At 28.2% G+C, this 24,415-nt stretch overlaps 4 protein-coding genes and 1 long non-coding RNA gene across 7 annotated transcripts; 3 read left to right on the forward strand and 2 right to left on the reverse strand.

Annotated features, from left to right (window-relative positions):
* Positions 1–5,373: 5,373 nt before the first annotated feature.
* On the reverse strand, positions 5,374–8,246 carry LOC100576128 (cilia- and flagella-associated protein 100). The gene is made up of 7 exons (XM_026445188.1): positions 8,123–8,246; positions 7,686–7,890; positions 7,242–7,499; positions 6,769–7,135; positions 6,322–6,551; positions 5,858–6,181; positions 5,374–5,734 (listed from the first exon to the last, which is right to left on the reverse strand). Exons 1-7 carry the CDS (start codon positions 8,221–8,223, stop codon positions 5,426–5,428), a joined length of 1,794 nt encoding a protein of 597 aa, XP_026300973.1. The 5' UTR covers positions 8,224–8,246; the 3' UTR covers positions 5,374–5,425.
* LOC107965486 lies at positions 6,065–7,246 on the forward strand. Its single transcript, XR_003306082.1, has 3 exons — positions 6,065–6,206; positions 6,381–6,566; positions 6,716–7,246. It is a non-coding gene; the product is annotated as an uncharacterized LOC107965486 (long non-coding RNA).
* A 3,437-nt stretch (positions 8,247–11,683) lies between the features above and the next one.
* LOC102656425 (CDGSH iron-sulfur domain-containing protein 3, mitochondrial) lies at positions 11,684–12,470 on the forward strand. The gene is made up of 2 exons (XM_006564939.3): positions 11,684–11,820; positions 12,091–12,470. The coding sequence occupies exons 1-2, from the start codon at positions 11,761–11,763 to the stop codon at positions 12,442–12,444; spliced, it is 414 nt and encodes a 137-aa protein (XP_006565002.1). The 5' UTR covers positions 11,684–11,760; the 3' UTR covers positions 12,445–12,470.
* Positions 12,471–12,614: 144 nt separating this feature from the next.
* On the forward strand, positions 12,615–18,010 carry LOC724731 (kinesin 6B). 2 transcript variants are annotated; one of them, XM_001120622.5, is made up of 15 exons: positions 12,615–12,874; positions 13,018–13,584; positions 13,651–13,821; positions 13,888–14,086; positions 14,174–14,312; positions 14,444–14,643; positions 14,720–14,824; positions 15,061–15,146; positions 15,244–15,374; positions 15,449–15,552; positions 15,652–15,756; positions 15,839–15,985; positions 16,066–16,332; positions 16,410–16,646; positions 16,722–18,010. In XM_001120622.5, the coding sequence occupies exons 1-15, from the start codon at positions 12,864–12,866 to the stop codon at positions 16,905–16,907; spliced, it is 2,655 nt and encodes an 884-aa protein (XP_001120622.3). In that variant the 5' UTR covers positions 12,615–12,863; the 3' UTR covers positions 16,908–18,010. The 2 variants fall into 2 exon arrangements, with proteins under 2 accessions (XP_001120622.3, XP_006565001.2); XM_006564938.3 differs by lacking the exon at positions 15,652–15,756.
* A 654-nt stretch (positions 18,011–18,664) lies between these two features.
* Positions 18,665–24,320, reverse strand: LOC409276 (phosphatidylinositol 5-phosphate 4-kinase type-2 alpha). Of its 2 annotated transcripts, XM_006564936.3 has the most exons (9): positions 23,915–24,320; positions 23,003–23,100; positions 22,394–22,504; positions 21,442–21,633; positions 20,784–20,922; positions 20,404–20,703; positions 20,149–20,324; positions 19,910–20,052; positions 18,665–19,814 (listed from the first exon to the last, which is right to left on the reverse strand). In XM_006564936.3, the coding sequence occupies exons 1-9, from the start codon at positions 24,050–24,052 to the stop codon at positions 19,627–19,629; spliced, it is 1,485 nt and encodes a 494-aa protein (XP_006564999.1). In that variant the 5' UTR covers positions 24,053–24,320; the 3' UTR covers positions 18,665–19,626. The 2 variants fall into 2 exon arrangements, with proteins under 2 accessions (XP_006564999.1, XP_392797.3); XM_392797.7 differs by lacking the exon at positions 21,442–21,633.
* Between the last annotated feature and the right edge of the window lie 95 nt (positions 24,321–24,415).

The raw sequence follows: 24,415 nt of genomic DNA on the forward strand, positions 1-24,415 counted from the left end.
TCTCTGTTGAACAACACTTTTGCTCGGAAGACGATCCGATCCGAACGATACTCACCTCGTCCGTCGAAAAATTTTTTAAACGAATTTTTTAATAAACCCTCGCTCTCTTTCTAGATATTTTAGAAACGAAACGACTCCTTCCCTTCCTAAAATTCGAGATGATCGAAAAAATCGGGTTTCTCCTCTCCACACGCGTGTTCGTTTTCGTGTATAGATCCGGAATCAAAAGTGGTGAAAATCGACGTGGGCGCCGACTCGTGGGCGGCCCGCGTTATATAGTTCGCGCCATTTATAGAAACGACGACGATAGAAAAGGGCGGCGTTGCTCCTCGATGGGACAACGTTGTACGCGCAATGTATAAAGCTACGTAATGTTCCTTTTTCTTTTCTCTCTTTTTAAATTAATCTTTGTCCTCGCGTGGCGCCTCATCGAATCCTGATGTTTCCTTTCTTGGAAGGAATCCAAATAAAGGAGTCGATATTCTTCAGAGTGTATATATATATTGATTTGTTGAAAAGTTTATGAACCTCGTAAATCACGATCGATCTTCCTCTAATGAAAATTGCATTTGGCTTTATGGCAAGTGTAATAACGATCGAATTATATATATCGGCTTTTCGAGATTGGACACTGTTCGGATACGATGCAGTTTATTAAGCGTAGTTACCCCTCGAAAGGAGCACTTTACGTTCGGATGTAATAATTATTTAACGCTTTCGAGGTGGTAAAAGTTTTAATATCGACGATTACATTACGATTAACGTCACTCTATGTTTGAGAAGAATATTCGGGATGTAAGAAGCAAAGAACAGGAAAAATTTTTTCGAAATAAATCTTTGAGCGAATTGAATGTTCGAATATAAATAAAAATTCGAGGATTATTTGCCCGCAGATTCGAGGAGAAATTTGTGAATGTAAGAAGCAGAGAACAAGAAAAAGGAAAAATTTTTTCGAAATAAATCTCCGAACGAATTGAATATAAATAAAAATTCGAGGATTATTTCTCTGCAGACTCGAAGGGAAATTTGTGAATGTAAGAAGCAGAGAACAAGAAAGAGGAAAAATTTTTTCGAAATAAGTCTCGAATTGAATGTTCGAATATAAATAAAAATTCGAGGATTATTTGCCCGCAGACTCGAGGGAAAATTTGTGAATGTAAGAAGCAGAGAACAAAAAATTTTTTTCGAAATAAATCTCGAATTGAATATTCGAAATATAAATAAAAATTCGAGGATTATTTCCTCGCAGACTCGAGGGAAAATTTGTGAATGTAAGAAGCAGAGAACAAAAAATTTTTTCGAAATAAATCTCGAATTGAATGTTCGAATATAAATAAAAATTAGAAAATTATTTCCCCGCAGATTTGAGGGAAAATTTGTGAATGTAAGAAGCAGAGAACAAGAAAGAGGAAAAATTTTTTCGAAATAAATCTCGAATTGAATGTTCGAATATAAATAAAAATTCGAGGATTATTTGCCCGCAGACTCGAGGGGAAATTTTGCCTTTGTATTTTATACAAATAAGAGGATACGTGGCGTAAGTATATCGAAATTATTCGAGGGGACGAATGCAATTAAAATTTTCCCCTTGATATCCCCGAGTCGAAGATGTCGCTCCAAGTAAGAAGAGGCAAGTAGCGTTCCTCGTCCAGTTTAATGAAGCTAATTAACCCGAATGTATAACCATGAAGGAGGGAGGGAGGGGACCAAGACGGCATTAGTTTCGTTGGCCGAGTCGGTGACCCGAAATTGGAGAGATTAACAGCATCCAATTTAACTTTGTTCGGTCGAGAAGAGGTCTTCGCTCGGTTCTCGGAAGAAATTAATGACGTTTTATTGCCCGTCCATTTCAAAGAGGTAGCATTTCGTTTCGGAGATGGACGAGGAAAAATCGTGAAAGGATGTTTCTTTTTTTTTTTTTTTTTTCTCTCTCTTTTAAACAGGATTATTTATACAAGTCGAGATGAGTTGCGTAATTATAATTTGGTAATTTGGATGGAATTATTTATCCCAGTTAAGAAAATTTCTCTTTGAAGATGGTGGAAAACAGCTGTCTGGTCCGGACAGTCGTTAATTATTCTTGCTCTTAACAACGAGAATAACCTTCTCTACCAAGGCTGAAGCTTTACTTGCGAGAAAGTTTGAAGATTAGTTTTCCTCGCCTTTTAATCCATCCGCGTAAATTGAATTTTTCCTCGAGAAATGGAAAAAATTCGTTAAAAGTGTTTTAAATCGAAAATCTTTTCGAAAGAATGCTCTTTCTATTCTTTAACAATATAATATTCGTGTGAACAGCAATGCAACTCGTTGCACACAGATACGAATCGCGCACTCGAAACAAAGCCTCTCTTTTATCAAGAATTCACGGAACGTTGAATAACGAATAAAGTAGTTCATCGGTAGGACTATGAAGATCCATTGTTGAAATTGGCCGGCTGTGTCGTTGGATGAACTAGATTCTCCTCTTCTTCCTTCATTTCTCCGATCAGAGAAAGTCAAAGGGGATGAGATCTCGCACGTGGCAACACGTTTCTAAAAATGTCCTCACTCAAGAAGTGAACGGAGAAGAGCATTCCATTTCTCTCCCCAACACCGCGAGTTTATTGAATCGCTTTAATAATAATAATTTTCTTATCTCTAAATCCTTCGCCCGCGAGGAATCTTATGCGAATTCGTTTCTTTCTTCTTTTTTTTTAAACGAGTTCGAGACAAAGCTCTTCTCTGTTCGTAATTAACTCCCTTTATTATTAACCATTAACTCGCCATTCCTTCCATATATAATTCCATAATTTATTTTTTTTCTTCTAGATAAAACTACTTGCCTTGTTGTTGAAACTCGACGGTATATACAGATCGTCGTAATATGTAATTTCACACAGAAACTCGTGAACTCCACCGATATCTAAGCCGTTCCCTCTTCCACCAGAACGGACAGAGAGAATGGAAGAGAAGCAAAGAAAGAAAGAAAAATAGAGAGAGAGGAACATTGGTTGGTGTAATCCAAAGCGGGCCACGCGCGTTCGAACGCGAGGATGAGTGGCGCGCGAGACAAAAGGCCCTCTCCGCTCGAGAGGAGAGTTCACGGACAGCTGAATGGTGAATAATATAGCGCAGGAGGACCAAGAGAGAGGACCCAATGGTAAAAGGGCAAAAATATTCTTGTACATTCGTGTGTGTGTACACGTGTGGATACATGTTCGCATTCTCTTTTTTTTCCTTTCGCGTTAAGAACGAAGGGAGGCACGCAAGGGTTGAAAACAGACGAACGATAAACAGGAAGGAGGGAAAAGAGGAGAGGGAGGGAGGAGAGAGAGAGAGAGGGGGTTAGTTTGATTCAAGAGCCGGTCTGCTATCGAGCAATTCTCGTTGCTATGGGGATAATCTCGAAAGGCCTCCTCCGAGTACGCAAAATCCTCCCTTACCCTCGCTCATTTCCACCGAAACATTCTTTCGAAATCTTGAATTGGTTGATCCAAAAAGAATTCCGTCTTCTTTTTCTTTTCTTTTTTTTTTTTTTTCAATTTTTCCACAGTCAAGGTAAACCGTCGAGAATTTCACTCAACGTTCTTCTTCGTTCTTCTTCGTCACTTTCGGGGACGGAAAAATTTCTCGCCCGAATTCTCTGTTTCGATCTCCTCGAGGAAGCACACGCTTCCTGTTGTCACCCAGGACAGTGGTTGTTAACGACTTGTCTTGGTCGAAGAATGGGAGGAGAGAGATACGTTCGAGGATACGTACGTAGCGATATCCAACGACACTGGTCGGTCCTCGCCACCTTTGCCCCCACAAGTGGAATTAATGGCAGACACGTGGTGCTCGACTTGTACCCACCCTCGCCTCCTGCCCACTTCCCTTTGTGACTCTTTCGCGTCGAGATGACAGCGTGCAGACAACTTGTCAAGGCCAATCTAAAAATTCTCATTTACTCCACTCGTTTCTCACTCTCGAGTTCAACCCACCCTTGTATCGATCTTTTCCTCCAGAATTTCTTACCACCACCGCCTCCTTGTTTCCGTGTATATGTATATATTATAAAAGGAAAGGATGAATTGTAACGATTTCACGATTGATTGAACGAATTCTTCAAAATTTCGTGAAATAACGATCCATCGAATCGATAAATTTAATCGGTGTTTCCTGCAACCGAGAAACATCCGTGTATCGATTTTCCATAAAAGGGAGAAAGAAGCTTGGTATAAATTTTTTAAATCCGTCTCTCCCCTTTTATATCCTTTATTATCTTCGTTCGAGAGATTATTTCCTTTCTCGTCTGTCCATTATTTCCCCCCCTTCGATTCGTGCACGCGTGCCTTTTTTTTCATTCCGGCCAACGGAGAAGACCGCTCTTGCTCAAGATCCTTTGGGAAACGGAGAATGCAAAGAGGAGAGACTTGCGAGCATTCTTAGCGGGCGAAACCACTCCGCGAAAGTAATCCGAAGTTGTGCGGGTGGATGGTGCTTTTTTCCTCGCATAAGAATTTCAAAAGCGCCCTCCTCCTCCTCCTCTTCTCCTTTCTTACATTCAATCTCCCTCTTCGATTACCGAATTTTCTCTTAATCTCGTTTCATTGTTTCATATTCGAGACGATCTGATTGGATCGATTCGAGTAAATCGAAGATTGCGTTTATTCCAAGAAAGAGCAACGGAATTGAACGAAATATAAAAGATAAAGGATCTTAAAAATTCATCCGTGAATAATTGGAAAATCGTTATATGAAATTTGGATTGTCAAAATTCATGAATAAGTTCGATTAGCCAATTCTCGTGGCTTTTTAAAGAAAATTTTTCATCTTCGATCCTTTCGAGCATCGACGATGATCGTTAAAAAAAAAATTGAAACGCGCGTAGAACGGAAGAGTGCGCGGATTCTTCTATTAAAGATAGAAAAAGGGGGGAGAGGGAGAAAAAAATGCATCAGACGAATTAATGTTCACGGAGTCCTCCTCGACGATTGCGTTTGATCGATGTTTCGCGCTACGTAAGCGTTTCTCAATTAAATAGAAGAAACAGGCGGAAGTTATCTTTCGTCCGCTGCGTTTCCCCGTTTTAATTCAATTACTTAATTGGACGAGGAAGAATTTTCGATTGGATGGGTCGTGAATTATTCACAAGTTCGTCTGCGACGGGAGCAATATCGAAATCGTGGAAAATGAGGAATAATTGGAGGATCGGTGAAATCGGTCCAAGGATGAAACAATAATTTGTTTCAATTATACGCAACGTTGCTTCTTAACATGGATTACGTGGTTGTTTCACCGTAAAAAAAAAAAAAGAAAAAAAATACGCGTCTTCCTTCGTCATATCTTTATTGAAATTTTTTTGTTCCGATTAATTAATTATTCGTGAACAATCTCTATATATGTATATAATATTCGATCGATTTTATTTTGATTAAATGATGAAAAAAAAAAAAAAGAAATTCGATCATTCAAATTTTTTTATCAAAACATCCTCGTCCTCTTCGGTTTCGGTCACTACGATTTCTTGCTTCTTGAACGTCAGATCAAAATCGTCCGGGAATTGAGGCCGATACGTGGTGAAGTCCTCCGTTTTGCAATAGTCGGTGAAGAAAGTCAAATATTGCATCTCCTCCTCGGTTGGCTCCAGCGCCATCGCCACTCCTTTCAATCTGTACGTTTTTGGGATCGATCGCCACATCATGGGCCTCTTCTTTGTCGGAGGCGGCTCCATTATGCGTTTCAGGGAGGCCAGCAACCGATGCATAAGCTCGAACTGTGCGTGGATAAAGTAAAATAATAATTAAAAACTTTTTAAAAATTGTTTCCAATTAGCCAATGTGAACAATGAGATATAAACAATATTAAGATTAATATTAATTTTCGCGGATATAACAACCTTCTTGGCAGCTTCCTCCGTCTGTTTCATGACCTTCAACTCCTGCTTGAAGCCCTCTTTCTCGCAAGCCTTGACCACCTCAGGCGGTAGAGTGTCCAGCTTCAAATTCAAGTCGTCGTGTATCTTCTCGATCCACTTCATCATCGAGAAGCTGTCCAGATTCGCTTCGTTTGGCCCGACACAACTCTCGTACGCATCCTCGACGAACACCTGAAGACGGAGCACTTCCTCCGAGCAAACGGAATCCCGGAACACGGTTTCCAAAAGCTCGTTCGCGTGCTTCTCCAAATCTACGGCTCTGTTCTCCAACACGTGTATGCTTTCCTAGAAAGTTTGGGTTTTTCGCGCGGTGAGTATACACATACTAGTATGCATACGTTTACCAATTTCACTCTACTTCGATCCATGCGATGTATCATTTAATCAATTCGATCGATTATATATATATATATATATCATATTACGCGCAACTCGTTGATCGTATTCGTTATTTCCCCGATTTCTAACTTGATCTGTTGTTCAGCATTTTGTATCGTGGTCATCATTTGAGCCATCGGCTCCGCCAGACTCTCCAAGTGGATCAACGCGTTCAAATTTTGCATCTCGATCGATCTGAACACGTTGATCAGTTCGTACGGTTCCTTAAAATACAAATCTGCAGGACCTGCATCGCTGATATCTTGCTCGAAAAAATCTGCGAGAAAAACAAGTACGTAACATTTCTTCTTCTTCTTAATGATAAGTTAATTAAAAGTAAGAGAGAGATAATTCCTTATCGAGTAGAAAGGAATAATCATTGGCGAAATAATAATTTCAAGTATCGAGATAACTCTCTAAACCTATGAAATTTTTCCACAGGTCGAATTATTCGTTTGAAACGGAGGGAGGGGAGATATTTGGTGCGTAATCACCTATAAGAGCGTCGAGGGAGGCAACTTCGCCCAGCATTCTGTAACGGCCGAACAAATCCTCCGTATGGTCGTAAGTGATGCTCTCCCCTGAATGACTGCGATGGATCCAATCGTGCTCCGTCCGCCAAGAAATCGGAGCTATCTGATAGAGGAATCGTTGGCACATCTTCATCATTCTCCAACTCTCCTCCCAGTGGTATACTTCCAATCTGACCCGGCCATACTCGACGGAGAGCTTGTTCCTGTGATCCGTCATCTCTCTAGTTTTCTTCGACTCGTTCTCAGCGAGTAATAGAAGTTCCATACTCTCCTCGTGATCCTTCGAGAGAAATTCCTCGAAACCGCTTATGTATCGACGATATCGTCGCTGGAAAAAAAAAAACACGGATGGATGGAAGAATAAGCGATTATATAAGATATTGGATCGTGGAAAATTTTTTCTTTTTTTTTTTTTTTTGATTTAAAACAAACACCTTGATCTTATCGAGTCTTTTTTGCTCCTCGACGAATTGTTGATCTATACGAATGCAATCGTCCATCTGCTGGCCAGCCAACAGCCGATACTTTAAAATTTCACGGCAATCCTCCACGTACTTGCGCACGGAGAATTTTTCTCTCACTAGCCTGGCATCCAATTCCGAAAAGTAACGCGGATCCACGTCGGTGATGGCTATAGCTTCGTCCAAATCTTTGTGCTTCTTTGCCTCCAACGCTTCGATGTCCACGTCCACCTTGGTAACAAAAGTAACAATAATCGTAAACAATCTTTCAACGATCTAAGGAAATTCTTCCGAGATCGTGAACATTGTTTTTTTCATTGTTCAACGCCTAACTGATAATTGAAATTTTTCGAATTATCCTTCTTTTCTTTAATTGCAAAGCAAAGACCAAGTGTGTTATTAAAGAATGAAGCTTACTCGAAGGGATCGTAAAAGCTGGTGTAAAGCTTTGGTGTCGGAAAGCATCCTTTTTTCTTTATCCGTGGTACGTTGTTTCGCTTTCCAGTATTGAAAGTAAGCGAACATGAGAGAGCAAGGAGGATAAACGAAAGGAGATTGCTCCTCGAGAACATTTCTGGCCTCTCCCATGTATTCATGGCCTTTGGTAAAATAGTACTGGGTCCTGGAATTATTCATCGGAAAGAAATGTGAAATGATAACTTTTCTATTTTTCGGGCAATGACAATTTGAAAAATGAATTATCGTATCTGTGACGAGTAATATAATTGATTTAAAAACAAACTTCTTATTCTCTCATTGTTTATAAATTAAATATATTTAATTATGTATATTCTTCGAACTGTTGTAAAAACAAAATGTTTATTATTTTGCAGAAAATATATATATATATATACTCGAAAAACTCCTTCAGAGTTTTCTTCCTGGGCACAGTTATCTTCCGCCTCTTCTGAGCGATATGACGCTCCCTACAAGCTCTTGACGTTGGATCGCTCATTCTCCCGTAATTCAGCTCGTGCTTTATTCAAACTCTCGGCTTTTCACCTGTCGGCCATTCACCTGTGTCGCTGTGTAGAAAAGCTCGCCTCCTCATCTGGTCGCGTTGGTCAAAGGGAAACGCCAACAGAGACGGCATGCATTTGATTAAAACTTTTCAAGTGTCTGAAAAAAGAATGGAAAGATTCGAAGAATCCGTTTCTCGAATCGAGGAAACTTATCGCGGGCGTAATTAATTAGAAAAAAATTATTCTTGTAATTTTCTATATATATACGGAGGGATATAATTTTTTTCAATTGTATTAATTAAACGTCGAGAAAAAAATATTGCATCGCTTCGACAGAGATACAGAGATTAGAAAATATCGATAAATCGATATGTTTATATGTTAAAATAATATATTTCGAAACAAATGTTTATAATTTATTTTGCTTTTGAAATTCTTGAGACGAATATTATTAATATATTCATTTTAGATATTCATGAATCTTAAGATTTTATATTGTAGGTAATTATATTCGAAATTTTTTAAAAAATACAGCATCAAAAATGAATAATATATGTTATTCCATTCGATAATTTTCATTAAGAATTTTTTGTATAATCAATATATGATTTTATGATTTTTATCAACTGTCTGAATCATCCTGAATATCCGAAATTTTTATCGATTAAACTTAATAATATATCAAACTAATTAATTTTAAATAAAATTTCCTTTCTTTCTCATTTATTATACAATATCGATAAATTCGTAAGTTTCAATATATATATATCTTTGCCTCGAAAGTAATATTAAAATGAAATAAAAAATTGAAAATATCCTCGAGCAATCCAGTGAAAAATTGATTCCTTAAGATTGGTATGCCTGAAACATGCGAATTCAAAGCTTAAAGAATTACTTACTTTTTAAAACAAGTTCACTTCTTGTATTTTTCTTAGCGATAAAGCTGCTAGATTTAAACATTTAAAAAACAAAAAGAAAGAGCTGAGAAAAAGAGAAAGAGAGAAAATTCGATAATCTTCTTTTTATTATATATCAACCTTCTGTCAGCAAGTTGACGTCTCGTAGATAAACGGTTGTTAAGTGGGATTGTTTGCCATGCGCGTTGTATTTCGAAGTTTACTTCATGATTTATTAAATTGAATTATGTATATAGTATGAATCAACATACATGAACAAATCAGATTTGTCTTATACACAATTTATATTTTTATATTTTAGACACATCATTGTACAATGATTCTGAAATGTGAAAAAATTTAATTATATTTTCATTTTTTTAAAATTAAAAAATTTTAATTTTATGATGTAACAGTATATATTTGATATATGTTATTTAATGTTTATCTAATCTGTGAATTTTGAAAATGTAAATTTAAATTTAAATTTTAATAGTTTCAATAAATTATGATGATATTTTCTGTTTAGTGTTATAATATATATATATATATATATATATATATATATATATATATATATATATGAATTATGTTCAATAGCATAAAAAAAATTCTTATGAAAAATTAATGTAATTACTACAAAAATTAAACATAGCTACAATTTTAATAAGATTATTATATTGTGATATGTAATACAATACAATGAAATGGAAAATACATTATCTAACTTAAATTAGAAAAATTTAGTATAATATAAGTATCCTAAATAATTTTAAACATCGAAATTTTTATATTAATTGTAAAATAAATATTTAATTTTTTCATGATATTTTATTTTAATCTCTCTAATCTATCTATTCTTATTATTTTCACAAAATGAAATAAAATATAAAATTGAATAGACTCTATTAAGAATTATAATAATAGATTAGACAAAAAACAAAATAATAAGATAGAAACAAAAATAGAATAAAAATTATGAGAGAGATATTATATATGAAAATTGATTTTTCTGTCATATCTTTCATCTTTAGTTGAATACAGATTTGTTTACGATACTTCTCAAATAATTGTTCGTCAAGATTATGGAATTTTTGCTATTTCTTTTTTTTACAAATTTTTAAATAAATACATTTTATCGATAAGTTAGGTGACTATTAAAAAATTTTTATTAGCGCCATCTCGCGTTTGAATACTCGAAACTTTAATTATTACTATAACAGAATATGAAAGAAAATATTCGATATCAAAAACAAAGAAAATAATTTTGTATAAGAAAGATAAAAAGTATTTTTTTTCCATTTCGAAATTCCATAGAAAATTTATTAATTATTCGTTTTTTACTCAAAATTTTAATATTTTTGAATTTCAATCTTGAAAGTTTCTCATATCAATTTTAAAATTAAGATTTGTTTTCATTAATTATTTATTAACAATTAACGCATCTAATATTTTCTAATACATCAAAGACGTCATAATAAAAATTGATAATTATTCAAAATTTTTTCATTTTCAAACTAGATCTTCGAATAAATTTTTCGTATTTTTAAAATTTAGCTTGAAGGTACAGAAATTGAAAACAAGTTTTCAATGTTTGATATATTGAAATATATATTGTATTAATCGTTAATAAACAATTATTTGAAAAAAATTTCACATTAAATTAATAAAAAAAACTTGAAGTTCTAATTTGAAATACGATCTTGAAAGTTAGAATTAAATTTTGATTAAATAAGAAATTTGATAGTAAATAGTAATAATTAATTAAAAAAAAATAAATATTTTCGATGTATTAGAAATAAAATGGATTAATCGTTAATAAATAATTAAAGAATTTTATATTAAAATTGATATGAAAAACTTATTTGAAATTTTGAATAAAAAGCGAATAATTAATAAATTTTCCATGAAGTATCTTCGAAGTAGGAAAAGATACTTTTTATCTTTCTTGCATAGTGTTATTTTCCTTATTCCTGATATCAAATATCTCTTTTTATATTCTGTTATACTAATAACAAATTGAAGCTTCGGATATCTAAACACGAGATAGTGCTCATAAATTTTTCAATCGTTGCCTAATTTATCGATAAAATTATTCATTTAAAACTTTATGAAAAAAAAAAAAAGAAACATTCTATAATATTAACAAATAGTTGTTTGAAAAATATTATAAAGAAAATTATATATATATATCATAAATTATATATAATTATAAATATAAACGAAAAATTCTGTATATTTTATATGATGTATATAATACGTACAATATATATATATTATATATTATATATAATTATATATATAAATTATTTTTTCTATATATCGTATATATAAATATATATTTTATATATTTTTTTATGTTTTGTATATCATATAGATATTTTTTTTATAATTTCAAAAAGTATGAATGCATTAAAAAATTATTAAATATAAAATTGATAGTATAAAATTTTTCTGAATTTTATTGAGTTATGACAAAAATTGAATATTAATAAAATATATAATGTTTAAATTTTGCCATTTATCGTATGTATTTATAAAAATTGATATACATAATGTAATAAAACATCCCTATAAAAATATATTGGTAACTTGTTCTTGTTAAGGATACGATTATAATATCAAATATCAATCATGTATTTAATATTAAAGGAAATTCGACAATTTGTACATTTTATTTCGAAACATCGATATGTAAGTTAAAAATAAATTAAATCTAATTTAAATTGTTATAATATATTTTTTACGTTTACTTTTTTACTATTATTGTAACATTCTTAACCTATTCTTTTATAGTAACTTTAATCTTTTGTCTCTTAAAACATGTTCTTAACAATAAAAATTAAAAACAGATAAGTTATTAAATTATAGTAGAAATAAAAAAGTAAATTAAATATATTAATATTTAACAAAATAAATAAATTTCTTTCTTTTCTTAATATGCAAATATTAATTATATTTCAGATTAGATATTATTGTAAGAAAGTAGAAGATGATATGGAAATTCCTACAAATCCATTAAAAGAATATTATAGTGCAAATAATCAAGTTACTAATGGTTATATATATGATAATAAACCCTTCAAATATACTTGTATAGCAGGTAAAATATATTCATGGTGTTTATGTGGTAAAAGTAATAGACAACCATTTTGCGATGGTACTCATAGAAATCAGTTTCTTCAAATTAAACAAAAACCTATACGTTTTACTGTTAAGGAAACTAAAGATTATTGGCTCTGTAATTGTAAACAAACATCAAATCGACCATTCTGTGATGGTTCACATTTAAATGAAAATATTGTACCAAAGAAATAATATAAACATATAAAGCAATAATTCAATTGTTAGTAAACAAATTTTTTGTTTATATATAATATAATTTTAATTATAAAAAATATATTTTTTTATTTTTTTAAATTTTATAAATGATTTAATTTTCCCTTACGAAATCCTAATTTCCTCTTTTCAATGTTCCGATTCATAAAAAATTTTAATCTATATATGTAATTTTCAATGTTTCTATCGATAAATGAAAACTCGCTATAAACCTAAATGCTAATCTAAATGTTTATCTGCTGACTTCACTTTATGTTTGAATTTTAAACATGTGTTGTGCGATCATAAGCAACGAATTTTACAACAAATAGAATGTTAAACTAATTATAAACAATTTTTACTTAATTGTATAAAATAAATTTTATTTAGTTATTTCGTGTTTATTAATTGGTTTTATAATGAAATCTGCGTAAGTTTTCGATATTTTTAATAAATTTATTGCAATTTCATATTGTTACTTTAATTTTTATTTTTTTACAATCGCTTTAACAATTTAAACTATTGAAAAATGTAATTTTCAATAAAAAATTTATATTATTTGATTCCAATTAGAAATATAAAACCACCTGTTGCAACACGAAAGCACGGAAACCGGGCAAAATGTGACAATGATACATCTAAAGAACCTGTTAAAGTTTTTTGCCGTTTAAGACCAATAGTTCACTCTAATGATGTATCTTGTATGAAAATTATTTCTGATACAGCCTTGGTTATTACTCCATCAGAATCAATAACAAATGTTCGTAATGTAAACAAAGCTATTCAAACGTGTTTTAGTCACGTTTTTGGTCCTAATACTTCTCAAAGAGAAGTATTTAATATTGTAGCTTTACCACTTGTTGAAAATCTTCTTAATGGCAAAAATAGTTTACTCTTCACATATGGAGTAACTGGAAGTGGTAAAACTTATACTATGTCTGGTACACATGATGCAGGTATCATGCCTCGTAGTTTAGATGTTATTTTTAACAGTATAGCAAATTGTCAAACAAAGAAATTTGTTTTTAAACCTGATAAATTAAATGGTTTTGATATACAAAGTGAAGCTGATGCATTATTAGATAGACAAAATGAACTTCAAAGATTTGTTACTTTTTATAATGGAAAAACTCCTAAAATGTAAGTATAAATTTAAATATCATCATATTTACTGTAATGTTTTAATATTTTCTATATTTTTCAAAGGTGTAAAATAGATGGAAATAATTTTAGCAATGAAAATATCTTAAATTTAAGTAATGAATCTCAAACATTAGTCATTGATGAAGATAATGCATATGCAGTTTTTGTAACATATATTGAAATTTATAATAACAGTGTATATGATTTATTAGATGAGAATGAAGGGAAGACAAAGTAGGTATAGATTTTAAGAAATTATATAAAATATTATAAAATTTATTAAAACATCAAAAAATTCAGAACTTTACAGAGTAAAATTATACGTGAAGATGGAAATAGAAATATGTATGTTCATGGATGTACAGAAATAGAAGTAAAAAGTTCAGAAGAAGCATTTGAAATATTTCAACGTGGTCAATGTAAAAGACATATTGCATATACTAATCTTAATGCAGAATCAAGTAGATCTCACAGTGTTTTTACTATAAGACTTGTTCAGGTAATATAATTTAATTATGTTATATTAATTGCATTAACTATATGTAAACATTTTATATCTATCATTTTATCTCTTTAATATCTCTAGGCACCACTAGATAAGGATGGTGAACAAGTTGTTCAAAATAAACAAGTAATTTGTATTAGCCAATTATCTTTAGTAGATTTAGCTGGAAGTGAACGTACAAATCGCTCAAAAAATACTGGACAAAGACTCAGAGAAGCAGGTAATTTTAAAATATTAAAAATAATATTAAAATATTCTATTATATATTATAATTATATTATTTTTATATTAATATATAATATATAATAATATATATAATAATATATAATTTATTAAATTTATATATAATAGGAAATATAAATAATTCGCTAATGACATTGCGTACTTGTTTGGAAATACTTCGTGAAAATCAGACTCAAGGTTCAAATAAAATAGTCCCTTATCGAGATTCTAAAATAACACATTTATTTAAAAATTACTTTGATGGAGAAGGAAATGTTAGAATGATCATTTGCGTTAATCCTAGTGTCGATGATTATGATGAAACTATTGTAAGTATTCACATTTAAACTTGAGTAATAGATTAGATTACTTATGTGAATATTTTTTTTTTTTTTTTTTATATAGCAAGTATTAAAGTTTGCTGAAGTTAGTCAAGAAGTACAAGTTACAAATTCTACAACTTCAAAATTAGATTTAGGATATGCACCTGGTAGAAGACAAGCTAATAAAGTAAGAAAACAAAAATGTTTTATGCAATATGTTTTTTATGCAATATGTTGTATTTAATATATATGAGATATCTTTAAAAAATCAATTTTAAAAAGCAAATACAAATTAATATATAAAGATAGCGATTGAAATTTATTTATTAAGTTATAATCAATTTAAGATAATCAATCTCATAAGATATCTCACAAATATTTTATATTTAATATTTTAATATAATATTTTATTTTTTTTAATAGATATTTAAAGAAGCAAGAAATAGATTAGAAAATGCTGGTCATCCTATTGCAGCTGATTTAGAAGTTGATTTGGGTTTAGTATATAGGTATAATATATAGATTTTAGTACATGAATAATTTTATTTTCTTATTATCCTTTAATAATAATAAAATTATTTTATTGTGTAATAAATTTTTTTCTAGTCTTGGAGGACCATTTCCAGAAATAGATATAACAAATCCACATAATGATGAAATAATCACTACACTTATGCGTTTCTTAGAATTGCGTATTCAAAAGCGAAATATTTTGCAAGAAGATCTGAAACAGAAACGTAATATTTAAAAGTATTATAAAATTAAAAAAATTTTTTTTTTCAAACAATTTATATTAAATTTGTTTTTTTAGAAACGAATTTTAGAAATATGCTAGTAAAAATGGAACGGGAAAACGTATCATTAAAAATTGAAAATTCTACATTGAAAGCATCAAATGATCAACGACAAAAAAAAGTAAGTCTTTATACAAAGAATTAAAATCATAATTGTTATTATAAAATTATTAATGATATTACATAGATAAAAAATTATTATATCTATATTCTTATATAGATATCTGCTTTGGAAGCTCATATTTGTAAAACAGAAGCACAAATTGATACTTTATTATACAGATTAAATAGTGCAAATGATATAATCAGACATATGAAGCAAGAAGTAACTTTTTTTTTACATTATTATTTATTTATATTTTTATCAAACAAGATATAATTTTAATAATTGAAAAAATTTTTTATAGTTACAAAACAAAAATATATTATTGAATCAACGTGCAATAGATAAGCAAAAAGTAAAAGAAAAATATAGTAATAAAATTCAAGCAGAAACTGATAAAATGAGTAAAGAATTAGAAAGCAAACTTCGCAGACAACGTGAAATTCTTCAGGTTTATGATACATTATGATACATTTATATATTTTATACTATTACTATTTTATATTATTAATTTATTAAATATTTATTTAGAATCAAGTGAAAGAAAAAGAAGATAAATTGAAATTAATGAAACAGATATTAATAAGCGATGATGAAATAGATACAAAAAATAAATTAGAATGTAAAGAAACAATTCAAATACAAAATGAAATTGAAATACCTACAACATCAAAAATCATTACAACTACTCCAAGTACTATTTCAGAAGCTACACTTTCTACAACTACACCGAAAATTATGACAAAAGCTGTTTCAACAGTTAAATTTGATGATTATAATAATCGATTAAGTAGAAAAGTAAATATTATAATTACAATTTCACATAATATATATTTATATTTGTAAAAAATTGTATTACCTTTATTAATATTTAGGATAGAATACCAGTAGTAAATCTACATTATAGAAGATCACAAAGTGCTGAAAGATGGATTGATCATCGACCTCCTGGATTAGTTCCGGTTGGTACCATTTTTCAACCAGTTATTCGAAATAAACGAAGTATCACACAATTAACAGATCCGAAAGATATTACAAACAAAGCATCCAGATATTGCCTTGTCGCACAGGAACAAGATACAGATGGTGAACTTGAAACTAAATTATACAAAGTTAGCATTAATAAGCTATAAATATAATTTAATTATATTTATTATTTAAAAAATAATAAAATTTCTAAATAATAGGGAGATATATTACCAACTAGTGGAGGAGGAGCTCAAGTGGTATTTAATGATATGGAACATTTGAAACAAGTTTCCTTGCTTGCAAGAAGAAAACGTAGCAGTTATTTGAGTCCCGAAAAAAATTCTACCTCTCAAAAAAGTTATTGTGATTCAGAAGAAAACAATTCAAAAAAACCTCGCGTATAATTTATTAAAAAAATTTTTGTATTTTATTGTTTTATTTTCAAATATCTGACAAATCAAATAAGATATATAGATAATGCAGATAATGCAGATAAAAACCAAAGATGTGAAGAAATAAAATTTTCTTCAATTTTTTATGCAATAACTAAAGTACAAATAAGTTATAAGTATATAATTATATTTTTGTTTCATTTAATGGTAAAATATATATCATTTGTTAACAAATTACTTTATACAAAAAAAAAATATTTTTTAGTTTAATCTATGTAGTCATATTGTTATAACAAATATTTTTTACTTAAAAAATGATTTAGAGCTTATTATAAAATAAAATTCAACATACACTTTAATATTTTTTTATTTATAATTTCTTAAATGTCTTATGTTAAATGTCCATTTATTTCCCGTAGCTTATACAACACAGACTCTGTGAATAATACAAATGTTAGGATAACAGAAGCCTGGATATGTACTGCCAACAGCAAAGTAGTGAATATATACATCATTTCTACATGGTGCGAGTTGCGAAAATTTAAATTGAAAAATAATCAAAATCTTTCTTGTAATTCAGTTAAGCAAACGATTTACAAATTTGTATGCTTTTGAATTTATAATTAATTTTTTAAATAAATTTTAAACAACTTAAAACTTTATAAATCGAATTAATACAGTAATAATAATGATAATAAATGTAATTGAAAAAATTGTTACTGTATAATAATAAATTGTAATTGAGAAAACAATTTGTATTTTATCTTATAGAATCTATATCGTTACAGAAATTGAGCGTATTTTTATAATGTTAACCATTCTTATAATACAGCTTTATTGGCAATATGCATTTTCATTTTGTTATTCTTCCAATGTTTGGTAATGTATATAAATCATATAAAGTATCGAGACTAGATGAATACCTTAATTAGTTAAAGTAATTAGTCATTATATTATGATCAATTTTAACAAATTATAAAAAATTGATTATTAGATCATTTAAAAATATAGTATTATGCAACGGTATATTCTCCTTTGTACAATATAACGTTATGATTTTCAAATATAATTAATGAGAAATTATTTGATATCAAATAAATTAATCAAATAAAAAAGTGAAATTGCATTAATATGTTTTTGAAAATGAAATTATTAACCAAAATTATTAATTATAATGAAATTTGATATATTGAAAATTGAATACTATAAAGATATATACATATTATTTTATAATAATATATAAATTGTTTAAAAATGAATTAATTTAGAATTAATATTATCAGTAAATAAATTCTACAAATTTGTATAAAAAAATATGAATGTACTTTAATTAAATAATTTTTCTTATAAATAAGAAATTAATATTCTCAAGACATTAAAAAAATATATGTGTAAATGAATACATATATACATATAAAACTTGTAAGTAATAAGAAAATTCACTATGTAACAGTATTGATTTCATTTTTAATTACTCGCAATGTTTTATATGTATATATATATATATTCAATTTCTTAATGAAATCATCATTAGCTAATTAAATTTGTATGAATTTGAATATGAAAGGAGAGATGAATCGTGCATAATACGTACAACTTGCTTTGTTCCCTGTAAATGTACTTCGCTAAATAAACGAATCGATGATTTTAACATCGACTCGCGGTAACTGAAATGATCAATGACATTTACAGACTTTGACATTTACTAATAATTTGTTAACATTTGAAGCTCTTATACTATAGTATCTTTTGCGCATATAATATATTACTTCTCTCCTCCTTTTAGACCTACTAAAAAAAGAAAATTCTCACTGTAAAAACTGTTATATTCTACTTCGGATATTTAAACATTCCAGACGACACCACAGACACTAGATTAGAAGCAATATAATTCATTTTGATGAAATTGGAGAGACTCTCATAAATAGGCTTTCTTCGTGAAATACTAAACCATGCTTCATTTGAGATTATCATATTTAACATCAACATTCATTTTAATATTTTTCAGTAAACTAGTTTACATATTATTTACTGCCAAATGATGCAGCTTTTATAGCACATTATGTGCATCAAAAATAATATACAATACATTTTTTTGTTAGCATTATTTATATATTAATTAATGCAACAAAAAGATATTAACAAATATATGTAAAAAACTTTTTTTTGAATATAATATTAACTATACCAATTACAATCTTATAAAATAAAGATTATGTGCAATAAAGAAACCTTTTACGACGTCTTGCTTGAACATATAATGCACAAAAATTAAGTTAAGTCTCATATTTTGGAATTATGAATAACATAAACAAAAAATAAAGAATATAAGAAGAAAACAATAATATTAAACGTAGAGAATAATTGAATATAAAGAATTGAATATGAATCAATAATTGAATATAAAGAAATTAATAATTAAATACTGAAAAAAATATATCACTGATTACAACAATTATTAAACATTTTCTGAAAAGAAATCTTTAACAGATCTTCTAAGAGTCTATAATTTTTAAAATTTGGTTATGCTTCTAATTCAATTGTAAATGTCATAAGGAATACTGAAATATATAATCAACAGTACTGACATATCAAATAAAAATTTTTATGATTAAACATCAAAGTGCAAATGCAATGCACTTAATGTTAACGTAATAAGAAGCGATAGTATCATCACGACTTTCAAACAAGCGGTCCAAATTTACAAGCTTAACAACAACGAACAAGGAGCTTATTCTATAGCTTTGCTCATGAATTCTATAAATCGCTTGCCGTATTGTTCTGGATCACAGGTTGATATACCATCAACATTAGCACCATACTTCACCGTTTTAGCTGCCTTTGCTGCCTGTTTACGTACACCATAATGAGTTAACACATCAATTATGGCTAAAAAATAAATTTCCTTAGTAGGTGCACCTGAAAAAAATAAGATTCAAATCTTTAGTTTAAGTTCAAATATTTAGTTAGCTTTATTTCTAAAAATATTACTTTTTGCCTTCTTTACTTCTTACCTTCTTTACTAGGAATTGCATAAATATCTAATTCAGGAATTATTGCATCTTCATATTGTAAGCTTGTATCGCGCATTAATGCAGCATGTGGCGATTCAGGAGGAGTTGTCATACCTGCAACGCCACTCCAACCCCATAGACGACTATAAAAATATTTTTATATATAATATATAAATATTATAAACTCTGAAAATAAAATTCTATATAAAATATTTAATATTATAATGTTTGAAACATACTCTCCCATTGGACCTCGTGAATCAAGTCCACTTCCTGATTCACTATCATCTTCTTCTTCATGATTATCCTCTTCTTCCTCTTTCTCAGCACGTTCTCTATTTTCTTGTTCAGCTCGTGCACAATCATGTAATCCAAGTAATAGAGAATAATCCATTAAATGCAACTTTGTTAAAAACTATAATAATTAATTCCTCAATAAATATAACAGATATTAATTACATATAATAAATAATAAAATAAAAAATAAAACTCACATCAACATCAGCAGTTAATGTTTCTATAAGTTTAGTTTTTGCTTCTTCACCAATATAAATTTTCATTCCTTCTTTAACAAAATCATTATCTTTATAAGTAGGTAAATCTTTTTCTTTTTCTTTATCAGAAGCTTCACGATCTACTGTTGAACCTTTGAGATCAAATTTTTTATGAGTGGTTAGATGATTTGAAAATACATTTCTTATAGCAACGACGTAATGTTCGACTCCATCTACTGTCAAACGATACATGCCAAGATATTGAGGTAATAAAGTTTTTCCGTGTCTTTCCACAATATACTATAAAAATAGAATTGTTATATGAAATTATATATAATAATAATATGATAAATATATATCAAAATATAATTCCTACATACTGGATGATAATGTTTTAAAAATGAATTCATTCTTTCTACTTCTTCTCCTGTAAGAGTTTTAATAATAAACAATTTATCATAAGACTGATAAAATTTTGCACCACTTTTTCCAGATGAGTCTTCTAATATAGGTTGTGATCTAAAAAAGATAAAAATAATAATAATTTTTTTGTTTCCATAAATATTGGCCTAGCATAATGACATATTAAATTAATTATTTCTAGCAACCAAAATCTTTTTCTTTTTGTAATTTCATAAAACACTATTAATTTATTTCTACCATATATGTTAGCATGCATATATAAAAAAAAATAAATAATTATTAAGCATAATAATTAATTAACTCATAATGATATTATACACATAGCATATTATTGTATAATAAAAACAAATAATATTATAAATATATTATATCCAAGTAAGGATATTAAAAGAAATTCATGCTTTAATTTTGAATAACTTCTCTAAAATGTGTATTGTTTACAAACATTTAATTATGGATATAAATTTACATAAAATAGCATAATACTATACAAGAATGTTGTATACAATTAACTATGTTCCTTTAAAATTTGATTTTTTATATTTAATGAAGATTTCATGAAAACGTGTTAGCCACAAGCAACACGCACAAAATGAAAAATCAAGTCTGGCTAACCTCAGACGCTTTGGTTTAAAACTGTAGGAACGTAGTAATGGTTTACTTAGGACTGGAATTTGTGAAAGAACAGGAGAAGGAGAAAAAGTTATTGAAGGAGTAGTAGCAGAATGTTGAACCAATTTATGAGTCTTCCCATTCTTATCCAAATTCCAATGCCTCTCTGATAGGGAAGGATTAAATGCCCGACATCTAGTATCAAAATTCTTGTATTACAATTTACCATTAACAATACTTGTATATTATATTCAAATGAAAAGTATTTTTTATACATAAAAGAATTTTAAAAATTCACTGTTTCTATATATACGTATATATATTTATATAATTGCAATATAATATACTAAATATTATATTCTGAAATATGTTAGTCACAATACTAATATGTTACCTGTTAATATATTTTTTTTCATTATATTTAAGACTCGAGTTAAAAATATTTTTTTTTTTATTTTATTAAAAATTTGATATGATAGATATACTTTTTATGATATTTTAATATAAAATTGGTCTCAAATACTATGAAAAAATTATGGTTTACTTATCATTTAAATGGATTATCCTCATTTAAAATTGTATTAAATAAAGCCATCTGTAATACTTTATAAATAAATAAATATATTGCATTGCAGAAACAAAAATATTTATCAAATTTTAATAATACATACAAATAGTTGATATATATATATCATAGAAACTTATACATAAAGCTATAGAATACATAGAATAAAACATATCTTTAACATGCAGTGCAACAAAATAAAATTAAAATTTAAAAAGTAAAATCATGTTTTACTTTTTATTTATATAATATATCTTAATTAAATAAATATTGAATTTTATAATTACTGAATATTTTTCAATTATTTTCTAAAATAAATTTAAAACATATTTTTTACAAGAATATTAACTTACTTAAAAAGCAAAGAATATGAAATAGATTATCTTTTACCTTGTCATTGATTCCTTGTAGTCTAAATCATCTATACCAAATCTTTCTCGTAAATTTCTAAATACTAATGGACAATATTCTTTAAATGTAAAATGTGAGGGCATATTTTCCCTAAAACAAAAATATATATATATGAAAAAACTTTCTTGCTTAAAAAATATTTATCTTTAATATTATATATATATATATATAATATATATATATATTATATAATATAATACAAAATTTTATACATCTAACTATTTAATAATTTCCATAGAAAGTTTTATTTATTAAAGTATACAAATATCTTTTAAATTAAGAAATAAAGCTATGAATATCTTTATCGTTAACCACAATCACGAATCATAAAGACCTTCATTGATTCTATTATTAAAAGCAGTGACCAACCTACTAATTCAGTATTTAGTGATATATTTAGAATAGACCATCTCAGTTATGCTTGCTTTTACATTTAGATTAATAATTTTATCCTTATATCAGATAAAACATTAACCTAATATCGAAGTCATCAATTTCATTTAGATTTGATACTTTTCTTTTAATCCTTATCATTTTGATAATTTTAAAAAATTAAAAAATATCTTGATATAATATCATAAAACTTACTTATTAAAAAAATGATAATCCACTTTTAATTTGCTATAAGCTCTGAAATCGTCTGGTAGGAGTACTACTGGTATATTAACATGACTAAGCTCATTTATCTGAAATATAAATTTATTAAATATAAGAATTACATAAATAGAATTATTTCTATATAAATTGTAATTGCAAATATATAATTAAATATTTATTTCAAAATTTACTAAAAAAAATTAAAAATATAAGCATGTAACTTATATCAAAATATTTATTTATATACATTTGCCAAAATGTTTTAATATTTTATCATGTAATTTTCATAAATTGAAATTATATATTTATGTCATAGATGTCATCATCTATCAATTATATGGAAATAATTACATATGTCTGTCTGTATTATTTTCTATTATATCAAAAGAACAATTAAATATTAAAAAGTAATAATAATAATTTGCTTAAATAATCTTTAATTTTTTGTAATAATGAGTATGTCTTATAAATAAAGTATAAATTAATCAATTAAATTTTTTTCAAACAAAATAAACAAGAGATAATTATAAAAATCATAATATAATCCAAATATAAATAAAATTATACAATATTTTGCTAAAATATAAATTATATATAATATAAATTCTTTATTATATTTTGTTGACAAAAAAATTTGCCATATTTCTATTTTATAAATCTAAGTTTAAAATTCAAGAATACTTTGCAAATCGTAAAAAAAATATACACCCTATGTTTTCAATGTATGTTTTTAATTTTAACAATCTTCAATCTGAAAAAATTATAGAAAATATAATAATTTAATCAAACAAAATAATATATCGTTTTCTTAAATTTTTAATTATATTCAGGTTCAAAGAGGGAAACAAGAAAATGGCATTTCGATGACGTGCGACGCTGTCACGCAGTTATGTTAGTACTCACCGTATGATTGACACCCCACATAAAAACACTAAGAAGAGGTTCATTTGCACGAAACAGCTTAACCTTTTGATGTTTAACTCGGAAATGTTTCTTTTTGAGCTTGCTAAGCCCACTAGACATTTGTGGTACACTAGACATGTTTCTTGCGTTGGTGCCTGCTACGAATATGTCTAATAACACCCCCGCTATATACTTAATAAAGAGTATAACAAATTTCTTACACTGTCATCATCGCGAAATGCTTCATACAGCGATTCTAACGCGGAAAAGTCGCAAGTTCTATATGATGTTTGCGGTGAGGTCCCAAGTGTATCCTACCGCAGTTGATTAGCGACTGAACTCCTTTTAAAAACGGCGTGGACAACCGTATCTCACCTGCAATTTGCAACAGCTATAGAAACTTTGCAGATATAGAAGTTACACTTTGCTATTGCTTGCATTCATGATAAACAAATTATTTAAATTTCTTATATTAAAATAATGTCAGATTATCGTAAAAAA

Source organism: Apis mellifera, linkage group LG14 (genome assembly GCF_003254395.2).
Source record: "Apis mellifera strain DH4 linkage group LG14, Amel_HAv3.1, whole genome shotgun sequence".
Classification (NCBI taxonomy): domain Eukaryota; kingdom Metazoa; phylum Arthropoda; class Insecta; order Hymenoptera; family Apidae; genus Apis; species Apis mellifera.